Consider the following 11854-nt stretch of genomic DNA (forward strand, 5'->3'; position numbering starts at 1 on the left):
TACAGGGGTACATAAAACTCCTTACTCGTTCCCTGAAAGGGTGAAAATATGTGTAAAAAATAGGAGGCTAAATGTTAAAGTAAATGTGTGTTTAGTGTACCTTTCAATTTTTTTTTTTTTTTTACAGGGTATACCACAATGAAAGGATAATTCCTACGGCTGCATTCATGTCATGAGCACAGCTGTGGGACTCCTGACAGTGTGGGATTAGAGGCACTAGGGGGTAAATGAGGACAGGTCCCCTAATTCACCTCTAGTGCTCTGTGATTGAATGACCAGAGGGAAACCCTGATGATGGCTCAAGCATTATTAGGGATCCCTTTTGCTCAGCTAATCACAGAGCACTAGAGGTGACTTGTCCTCATTTACAACAAGTGTCATGTAAATTTAGTGGTGTCTGTGTGGTCTCTATTTTAATGTGGTCTTTTTGAAAATGTGTTTATTTTGAATAAAGTTGTTTTAAAAATGACGTTTTTTTTTCTTTACAATTTCCTCAGAACTTTTAACCTTGGGTGATCCAACAGACCTACAATTAAACAAGTAAATTGTGATTGTTTTTAAGCATTTCCTTTCTATGAATTGTTGAAAGGCATTGTTGAATGCAAACCTGCAAACTGTGTTCCAGCAGTTCAAAAATGCGCTGGCCTTTTCTGCAATGAAGGACCTGTGCATCATCATTCGGCTAAGTTTTTTGTTAAAAAATTTTTTTTTGTGTGTGTGTAGTTTGTTTTGCTCTCATGTGCACTCATGTATGTACATACATGCATACACATGTGTGTACATATAAAAGAGAAATATTAGGAAGAAATAGGCAAAGAGGGTTTTTTGGCATATTGCTTAACATGCTTCAAATTGAAAAGATTGCCTATTACTTCCTATGATTTCTGATGTCATGGAGTTGGCTCAAAGCTAGTTTAAGACTTTAAGGAAAGCGTGCATCCTTCTCTTTCTCTTGTTTTTTTTCACTGTTCATACACATATCTAGATTTGGCCAAGCATTGCTTATGCAGCCTGAAAAGCAGGAAAAATACAACACAGCACCATCTAGTTGCCAACAAAAAATGATTTAATGTATTTATTATTACATAAGTGCTTAACACATCCTAATGATTTAATCTATTTGGTAACTGGATAATAACATCCCTTTGGCAACCTCTGGAAAGCCCCTGGAATGTTGCATCAGACTACTATACATTTGTGGATGATATTGCTTCTGGTTAAAGAAGGAATCCACCTTTATCTGCTTCCACTACCAAGCTGACGTAAGCAAGTGAATTTATAGTGGGCCAAGGTCTAAAATGGAATTCAAACCTGCATAAACAACCTGAAAGGCTGTAAAAGCAAGAAAATATGTTTTGCACAAAGTGTATTTGTCCCTGGAAGTTTTATATACTAGTACTATTTAAATTATGTAAACCCCTAAATAATGCATACAATCAAAAAAAAAAATGGGACATCTGTTCATTTCTAAGAGTGCCTGACCCTGCTTGTGAGCTTGGCAATCAATGTGCTTTGATGTTGTGCTTGGCAACCCCGACCTCATTCCATCACTATCAGGTGTGTTAGAATGAGTACACAACTCAGCTGGCCAGCTAATTGACAACCAGTTTGGTCAGGAAGAGTGCTTGTATACAATAGTGCTAAGAACAGACAGCACAACCAGAACAAACTTATAACACTACTACAAATGGACAAATGAGTGTAGAATAGTGGCAGCAAATCAACATCAGTGAAGTATGTTAAAGAAAAAACCACAGCTTATTCAGCAAAATAACCATGACAATTTATTCATAAAAGGAAAACTTACATATTACATTCAAATAACAATATGTGACATTATGACATTGAGAATGGGACAAGCAGCAGTTTGTAGTGGAAACCATGCATACATTCGTAATTATTCATGGATAAAAAAAAAGGACAAAACCTTTATAACAATGATTACATATACATTGTAAGAAAACAGGTTGAAGAATTGCCAACCAGTAGAGACCATCGTTTTCAAACAGGCACAAAAACATTGTAGCAACAGATGAAGCTAACAATAATGAGGATTACAAAAAGTCATTAATGCTTACCATAAAAGCAAACCTACTTGATTACTATTGTGAAATGACATATCATAAATTGCTAAATATTATATATACAGCTTGATATGATTTGGTTTGCAGTGTTGCAACCAAACAAAAAAGTATCAAAACAACAACTGCAGCAAATGAAATGATAAATGAAACAATTTTGTGAATGCGTATAATGTAACATAAACCTTTTAGAAGTTACCAAAAAAAAAAGATTCAAACTGACCTGTAATAGAGTGTAGGTGCACACAGAACAGGGAGCAGGTGTGCACTAATTGATTGCTATGACATCACCATTGACCGAGCTTACCAGACCCACCTCAATCACACAGCTGAAAATAAATCACCCTAATTACCATAGCAAATTTCACTGTGTCCAGCACAGAGTTTATGCGCATTCACTTGATAAATCAGGGACAAAGTCTAAAGAATTCCCATGTGTTTCACTTGCTTGGGCTTTATCAGGGGAGAGTGTAAGACATGTAAGAAGCACTAATGGAAATATAAAGAATCTAGTTCCATATATATCCAAATACATGTCAAAACATTCAAATATGTGAAGAAAGATGTAAACCACAACAGGTCAAACTTGTACTGCAAGACTGTAGTTTGTCCAAATACCTAATTTAGTCAGTATTTTGGGTGTCTATTATTTAGTGACAGAGCGGTGTATTGATCTCTTTCTGTGTGGGGACATAAATAAAGAATAATGGAATATTTTCATAAGGAAATCTCCTAGTAGGGTTGGGTAAATTATAGAGATAAAAATAAGGAAAAACTTACATTAGAGATGTATGAAGAAGTATTGCTAATATTGGATTAGGAATATCTCCTAGATGTTCAGTCTATATATAAGAAAAGACATTTATAGGGAAATACATTTTGCAATGGGAGGTATTTTCAAGTAATACATTAAAGCATGTGATTGTGCTGTAATGGGTAAAGTTACCTTAGAGGCTGGGAAGAGCCCAGTAAACATTGTGCAGCAGGCAAAGGAAGAATGTCAATGGCTACTACAAATCTCCAGCTCTGTATACAGCTCGCCTAAACCAACCCGGCCACAGCGTTACGATACAAAGTTAGAGCTTGCTGTATCCCAGCTGGGAAAGTAAGATATATGAGAGACCTCACACACATGTCCCAGCACGCCGCTCACTTCAGTCAGCTGAGTCCTCCACCATCCCAGCATGCATCTGTGCGCTCCTCCCAGCCTGACAAGTCCTGGGGACTATCGGCTCGCTGCCTTCCTCTCTATGGTAAGATGGCGGGCGTTGGGGTGCAGCGAGAGAGTCCCGGGATGGAGGAGGATGGGGAGCGCCATGTGAACGGTGAGGTGGAGGAGGACGAGCTGACGGCGGTGGCAGGGGACAGCGCTGCGGGGAAGAAGAAGAGAAAGAAGAAGAAGAAGTCTAAAACTGGTGAGAGGGGAGGCCCAGCATGTGCACAGTGAAATGTGCTGGGAGCCCAGTGCTCCTCTGTAGGGTGCATGGCTGTGACTATGAAAGCTCTTCTAGGGGTTATGACCTGTAAAGGAAAGAGAGCCATACCCCCCCCTTAGATTGTATCTATATGTGTCTATATCTGTTTGTCATTTCCAACCCCTATTAAATGTACAGCGCTGTGTAATATGTTGGCGCTATATAAATCCTGATAATTGACCTGAGTCCTCATGTTGGTGTCTGTATCCCCTCCCTGGCCTGATGTTTCCTCATATAATCAGAAAACAACATTTCTATGATTTGCCTCCAATCAGTGACACAGGATGGGATCACTAATTAAATACTTACCTGCTCTTCCATTATGGCTCCCTCATCACTATCATTGGCTGAAGCAGTGAGGTGGCACAGATATAGGTTCACACCACTGCAGCCACAGGTCACATGTGTCCCTGGCATCCTATTTCCTGCAGGTTGCTTCCATGGGTGACCAGTGTCCTGCCATCCTTTCGCCACATCCTATTCGTCGAAGCTGTCCCCCGGCATGTCAAAGTTTATTAACTTTATTTTTAAAAATGTATTTATAATTTTGACATGATTTTGCGTTTCAAACTTTTTTATACTGTAAAAAAAATTTTCATGAAAGACAATTTACCGCTTTTAGACATATAAATCCAGACAGAAATGAACCGGAGGTTAAAGCAGGACTAAACTGAAAACAAAAAAATTACATTTGCATTTAATCCTGCAGATCCCTCAATGGTGCTGGTCCTTCCTGTGATCCAGTCCTGCAATATCCTCTTCATCCCGGCACTGAGGAAGCGCTGGGTGCTGCCATCTTCAGTCTCTGCTGTAAAGGGAAAAAGAAAGCCGATCTCACTGCACTTGTGGGGGATTGGCATTTCTTTCCCTTAATAGAAAAAATGCCTCTTCTGCACATGTCTGAGATTAGGGCATGCGCAGAAAGAACAGCCAGAGCCTCCCGGGATGCGTGATGTAGGTATTACAGAGGGCTCTGCGCTCTTGATTGTTGCGTAGATCATGACTGAAAGGGGAGGTGCTGCACCCTTTTTAAAAAAGGTGTTGCACTTAAAAAAAAAAAATACCATTTTTCCCTTACATGTAAGGATTGTCTACCCATTTATGTAAAAATTAAATTGTTGAGTTTATGTACGCTTTAAAGATCTGTGCTGCTTGCAAATCTGGTTACCAACAGTGTGGTTTGGTGCTCCAACTGTAGCTGTGAGTGAGCCCTAAGTGGGCATTAAGTTTTACAATTAAAACCTACGACAAAAAAAAACTAGTGCACTGCCACAGAAAGAGAGGGAGTGAAGTGAATTCTACTCCTTTTACCATAAATCTTGGTGGGTTTGGTTTTGCTTGAAGGGCCACTGCACCAGCACTTGTAATATGAAAGTGTAGGAAGCTGAGAGTTTCTTGTAGTTTATGAATATGATTTACTTGAATAAATAATGTGCTTTATTTTAGGACAAGAACCTGAGAAAGGAGGAGAAGCAGAAGCCCCGACTATTGATGATGTGACAAAACAATTGGAGAAACAAGAACTTGAAAACAAAGAGAAGGATGATGATGAAGAAGGTTGGTCTTTTATTGTAATATTTAATGGAGATGGGAAGGTGCAGGACTGACACCCTTGTGGTTTCTGCAATGGTACCTCACTAATCTGAGCAATGCATGCACTTACAGCAGTAGCAGCAAAAGTATTGGTTGTCATTAAGATATATTGCAGATATTTAGCCCCCTCCCCTCTCATAATCATACTACAACTATCCATTGTGTTTAGAGTATATTGAGACTGGTAATTATCTTTTTAGTGTTGTCTTATATTTATCTTATTTGTTTTCATTTTTTTGTGTGTTTTTTTTCCTATAAGATGGTGACAGTAAAGGAGATGGATCAGCAGGGAAGAAGAAGAAAAAGAAGAAGAAGAAAGGGGGTAAGCAATCTCTAAAAGTAAATCTAATCTCAATCGCAAAAACCTCATGTAATCTTTAACCCCCCCAGTGGTATTCCCAAGTGTGACTCACGGTGGATTTTACCTGCAAATAGCGGTAATCCCGACACTCGGGGTAGCTTTAAACTAAAAAAAAACACATACCTTGCTCTGTTGTCTTCCTCCGTCGTCCTGCTGGTCCCCGCAGGGCCTGGGGAAATGCCCTTCCTCCTCGATCCCCAGCCAGGGAATGCAGCGACGACCTCCGGGGTTTCCCGGTGATGTCGGTCCCGGCAGGAAATTCAAACAGTTTTGTATTGGATTCAATACAAAATAGCTGTATTGAGTCAAATACAAAGAAATATTTTTAGAATTTAAATATATTTTAACAGATTTTTTTGTGTTTTGTTATTTAAAGTTTATTATTAAATGTATTAAATATCGGTGAGTTATACCTAAGAATTACAGCCTACAATGAAAAATAAATTTCCATGCAAAAAATTGTACCGCTCTTGCATGGAAATTTGCACGGAATTAGATCGCTAGGGAGGTTATTATGGTAATTTGCTGCAGCTAAATGTATTATTGCTTCTCCCCACCTGGCTGCAAAAAATGAATAACTAAAAAAAGAACACTGATAATATTTAATTTGCTCTGCTTAAGGCCAAGTTTACACTTGCATTGGGAACATTGGTAGCTGTGCAGCTACAGGCAGTTGATACCTTGAACCTGCTTGGCCACCCACAGGACTAAGCAGTAACTGAAGCAGGCACCTCTGCAATCTCACCACCAGTTTAACCACCTGGGCGTTTCACTGATGTCTGGATTTCTGTACCAAAAGCGGTACACTGTTTTTCATTAAATTTTTTTTTTTATATATTGTAGACCTGTAACTTACCGAAATATGTCCAAACAAGGGTCTAGTACATATCCTGAATATAATAAAGTTTGAAACACAGAATCATGTAAAAAAAAAAAAATTTAATTTATTAATAAAAAAAAAAAAAAATATGCCTAAACAAGAATGCATAAATCAAAAATACTGAAAACGCAATAATTCTGTATACTCTATAGTACTATATTTTTTGAAAACACCTCCCTAGTGTGGTCAGTTTTAAAATGGAGCAGCACAGAGTCCAGTGCAGTTCAGATTTCAGGGCAGTAGAGCCGGGTTTCCTTCCGGATTTTTTCCCCCGTCCTCCCCTCTCTTGGAGCAAAGCTGTTTAAGCTGCTTTTTGTGTTTTTTATTTGATTTTATTATTAAATGTACTTATTTTTTTACATAATTGTGTGTTTCAAACTTTAATATATTCATAATATCTACTAGGCCCTTGTTTGGACATATTTCGATAAATTACAGGTCTACAATATAAAAAAAAATGTTTTAATTACTTTGTGATTATTTTGTATTGGATTGGATACAGGAGTTTGTATTGAATCCAATCCAAAATATTTGAATTTCCCGCCATGTCGACGGGCGTACGCACTGACGTCATCAGGAATTGCTGAGGGACGCGAATGCTGAGGGAAGGAGAAGATGGGCATCCAACGCTGGAGATTGGCATCGACGCTGGAGGACAGGATGCGATGACAGCACACTGGAGGATGCCAGCGGCACCAGGTAAGCAACGCTTGATTCTACGTTTAGCTACCCCGAGTCTAGTTTGGGGTAAACGCTTTCAGCAAGTTTTTTTTAGCCCAAACAAGGCTAGGGGTAACCACCCAGAAGGGTGAATGTAGCCTTCGGGCTCCCTTCATTTGTTTTTGTTTTTAAACACACAAAACATATATTAATTGGCATAAAAAGTCTAAATTATTTTCACTTGTGTGGCAGAATATTGAATGAATTAGAGCATCTTTATAAGTAGACAGAGTAGCTGTGTTGGCTTTTATAAATCAATGTGTTCAATATTTGTGTTTTTCTTGCAGCCAAGACTCAAACAGATCCTCCTTCCATTCCTATTTGTGAATTGTTTTCAAGTGGAGCTTTTCCTAAAGGACAGGAGTGCGAGTATCCAGCAGCCCAAGATGGGTATGTATGTGAGAGCATTGAAGATGCTAATTTTCTATAAAACACACATTCTTATGGGTTTAATAGAACATATTTTATGGTTCAGTCAGTTTTTCCAAGGGTTCTACAAAACTCATCAATATTACATTTAGATATAATATTTAATGGATACTTGGAAAGTAGGCAGACAAAATGAACATTAGCAACAGTCTTCAAACCAACTTGTTAGGTTTGGGTTGATGTAGTGCCTTGGAGTTCAGCACTGAGGTATAATTTCTATAGATGATAGTGAACAGACAGGTTCAAGACAAAAACAGATTTTATAAAAGCAAAGAAAGTTCTTGAGACTTATTTTTGTTTATGCTTTCCTGCCTTATTGATACCTGTACCTCAAATTTTATTGTTTATTGTTATAAAGGTTTATGGTTTGTTGCTCTCCTTACTATTACCATACCCCTTTGTTAATTAAATGCAATAATTTCTTTCTTTAGGTGTAAATATGTAATGATAATATATTTCTGTACGTTGCAGGCGTTCTGCTGCTTGGAGGACAACCAGTGAAGAAAAGAAAGCTCTGGACCAGGCTAGTGAGGAAATATGGCTTGATTTTAGACAAGCTGCTGAAGCTCATAGACAAGTGAGGAAATATGTAATGAGCTGGATAAAGCCAGGAATGAGCATGATTGAAATTTGGTAAGCCTTTAGTTTGCTTTGATCACAATCTGGATCAAAATAAAATAAGTATTAAAATGTTGATCAGGAATCTATCTTAATATTTAATATGGATGCTATAAAAAGAAAAATAGCATTTATTTATTTTTTTTTGCTTCTTCCATTTGTGTTACATACCACACACTATAACATTTCCTGTATATAAGGCTTTTTCTCATTGTTAGGATGTAACTAAAATACATTATGAACAGTAGAAAATTTACTTTGTTTTTTTTTGCAGTGAAAAACTGGAGGACTGCTCTCGCAAGCTTATTAAAGAAAATGGACTGAATGCTGGTCTTGCTTTTCCTACTGGCTGTTCTTTGAATAATTGTGCAGCCCACTACACTCCTAATGCTGGGGATTCCACCGTGTTACAGTATGATGATGTTTGTAAAATTGATTTTGGAACACATATCAATGGTAAATAAAGTGTTGTCATTTGTATCTAAAAATGCAAAAAAAAAAATAGGAATCCAGTTGTAAGAAAGTTTTTGTTTTGGATTTTCTTTATACAGGTCGTATAATTGACTGTGCTTTTACAGTCACATTCAATCCAAAGTATGACAAGTTGCTGGAAGCTGTGAAGGATGCAACAAACACTGGAATTAGGGTATGTATCCTTAGTTTACATTTCATCTCAAGGAGGCCTAATAAGTTCTTCAATCTTTAAATATTTGCTTTCTTCAGTGTTCTGGTATCGATGTCCGTCTTTGTGATGTCGGTGAAGCAATCCAAGAGGTAATGGAATCGTATGAGGTTGAAATTGATGGCAAAACATATCAAGGTATGCATGTAAATTACATTCAGCACTGACAAATTAGCCTTATGTGGGAAGCCTTAAAAATTGGCAAATTTTCATTTTAGTTGTGCTTTTATTATAGTAAAAACAGTGATCTAAATCTATCATCCCTGTTTTTTGCTTTCAATTTAGTGCCATGAGGGAAGAGACTATGCTTTAAGATACAAGGTAGATAAAATCAGACTCCATGGAAGTACAGCACTACTGTTATATGTGTAGTGTTGGGCTGCCAGTATCTGCAGGCGAAAAGTGAAATCTGCAATAAAGTTCCCAGCTCTTGGCAGCAGAACTTTTTAAAATGACAAATGCCTATACACATATACAGGCTGCATAGTTAATAAACTACTTCTGACATATTTGTAAGCTTCCATAATATAAAAATACTAAAAAATGCTAAAATACTGGCTTTGTGACCGTCAAAAGAAAACCTGGCTGCTAGAATAGCATTTTTATCTTGATTAAAAAAAAGTTTTTTTTTTTAGTGAATCCCTCAAATGTTTACTTGTTAATGTATACTTTATGTCTCGCATTTGCAACATCCATTTAGGATCTTTCGGAATATGACAGATGTATTAGTCCTACAGTTGATCTTACTAACTAACCTAACCTTTTACCTGTGGGTTTTGCACATAGGTAAAAGGCAGGTTAGTATAGACCGGCCCAGCAACACAAAAATCAGTTGACACCCTTAAGTGATAACCCTGATGGGTATTTGGGATGTATATAAAATATATGTGCGTTAATATATTTATTTATTTTAACTTCCATTTATTCCAATTACCAAGGCTTTAAGCTTTGGAAATTATCTTTGTTGTAAAGACTATTTTTATTCGTCATAAGGGTTTCCCTACCTCTTAATCCTACCTATGATGTATTGTACTTATGTTTAAATTTTGTATGCTGTAATACTGAAACACAAACATTTTCTCAAAAAATTGGGGGAAGAGCTTGTAATTTCTGTCTTTTAAAATTGTTTTTTTAAATTGACTTATTTGTCATTCTTTTTCAAGTGAAACCCATTCGGAATCTAAATGGTCATTCTATTGGACCTTATAGAATACATGGTGGTAAAACCGTGCCCATTGTGAAAGGAGGAGAAGCAACTCGAATGGAGGTATGTGCTGAAGCATTATAGCACGTATATATATTTATAACATTTATATTTTCATTATAGTATTCAGAAGTGGAAATAACACAAATTTTCTTTCAGGAAGGTGAAGTGTACGCAATAGAGACTTTTGGTAGCACTGGAAAGGGAGTTGTTCATGATGACATGGAATGTTCCCACTACATGAAAAACTTTGATGTTGGGCATGTGCCAATTAGGTAGGAGTCTATTCTGATTTGTAATATATTTACATGAAAATACTGCTGTACAATGATAGTTTTGTATCTTTAGAGCAATTCATGTATAGCAAATGTATCAGTATCGGATTTTAAATGGGACTATACAGCTGAAGTGTGAATTTACAACATTTGTTGCTCTACTTACAAATGCACCTCATTTTAAGATCTTATCTGAAACATTATCAAATTATACGTCTATTTTTATCTTATGTTTTTTAACATTTTGCTGCCAGGCTCAACTTTCTCATTTTTAACTTAGTGATCAATTTTTTTTTAATTTATTTTTCAATCACAACCCTAAAACTTTACAATATACTAACCAGACCATATATATCCTGAAAACACAAAACCTATAGAATGTGAAGCTGGTGCTATGGATGTTGAACATATGGACTTGTAATAATTCCTACTACTGATGTGAAACTACTATATATAATTTATAAATACACTATAGTTATAACAAAAATATGAAATATGATTGGGGTGATTAAGTGCACACAACTTATATATATTTTTTAAACAAATACATTCATATGATTAAGTTGTGAAATATTGTGTCACCACTGACCTCACCTTGCATGCTTGAAATTGTGTGAATAGGTTTGTTTACTAAAAACCCCTGTCGCCAGACCCGATATTGTGAAATTGTGCAGGGTGTTTGTTGGGTATGCACTTTCTATACACTTAGAATAGCCATCATTAACAGGATGCTTGTTAGGCGGTGACCTCGAGGATGTGTGGTGTAAAATCCAGATTTATATTCATACCTGGGCTGGTTTCATGGTATAAAGATGATTGTATTCATCCATTGTTAGGAACTATATAGTTCTGAATGCCCAGCATTTTCATTCTATTCAAAGTCTTTCTCCTATCACTCCCTTTCTCGGGACCACAATGTCTGTAACAGATTCTCAGCCAAAAGTGTAACCCATATATAAACATAGATTGTGACATTACTATGGCCATATGCCTATTTTCAGTTTTCTTGTTAGATTTTCGCACAAAATAAGGTATTTATCTACACCCATAAAGTAAGTTTAAAGCAAAATAACTTGCCTTTAATTCCACAGATCCCTTGATCCCTCTGAAGATGTCCTCGATTCCTGTGCCGTTTTGTTATTCTCCATGCAGAGGAAGCACCGGGTACAGCCATCTTCTTCTGGCTATGTCACCCAATTTCACTGTGCATTCGAGTGAAATGGCCTGCTGTAAAGGTGAAAAAAGGTGCACTGAAATTGCTTTTTTCTACCAGTGTAGGGAAAAAGCCCTTTCTGTGCCCAGAGGAGCAGCTAAGTCTCCTGGGATATTCCAGCAGGCTCAGTGCTCTTTTTTTTTTTAATGATAATTTTTTCTTTACATAAAAGGGTTGTCTACCCTTTTATGTAAAGCAAAAAGTGACAAAAAATCAAAAGTGACAAGTATGATTAGGAGTTGAGTTTGTGGCGTCCTTTGATACATGTATGGAGTCACAGGAGCATTATAATTGGCAAGCAACTAGAATGTTTGGAAAGCAGT

The 11854-nt window shown here is 37.0% G+C and overlaps 1 protein-coding gene and 1 long non-coding RNA gene across 2 annotated transcripts; one reads left to right on the forward strand and one right to left on the reverse strand.

The window, feature by feature from the left end:
• Positions 1-1758: 1758 nt before the first annotated feature.
• Positions 1759-3170, reverse strand: LOC140323877 (uncharacterized). The gene is made up of 2 exons (XR_011919456.1): positions 2862-3170; positions 1759-2410 (listed from the first exon to the last, which is right to left on the reverse strand). It is a non-coding gene; the product is annotated as an uncharacterized lncRNA (long non-coding RNA).
• A 28-nt stretch (positions 3171-3198) lies between these two features.
• Positions 3199-10341, forward strand: LOC140323876 (methionine aminopeptidase 2-like). The gene is made up of 10 exons (XM_072401278.1): positions 3199-3496; positions 5003-5113; positions 5409-5471; positions 7398-7500; positions 8011-8172; positions 8432-8613; positions 8709-8803; positions 8881-8977; positions 10003-10106; positions 10203-10341. Exons 1-10 carry the CDS (start codon positions 3214-3216, stop codon positions 10320-10322), a joined length of 1320 nt encoding a protein of 439 aa, XP_072257379.1. The 5' UTR covers positions 3199-3213; the 3' UTR covers positions 10323-10341.
• Positions 10342-11854: the final 1513 nt, after the last annotated feature.

The sequence above is a fragment of the Pyxicephalus adspersus genome, chromosome 2 (assembly GCF_032062135.1).
Source record: "Pyxicephalus adspersus chromosome 2, UCB_Pads_2.0, whole genome shotgun sequence".
In the NCBI taxonomy this organism is placed as follows: Eukaryota; Metazoa; Chordata; class Amphibia; order Anura; family Pyxicephalidae; genus Pyxicephalus; species Pyxicephalus adspersus.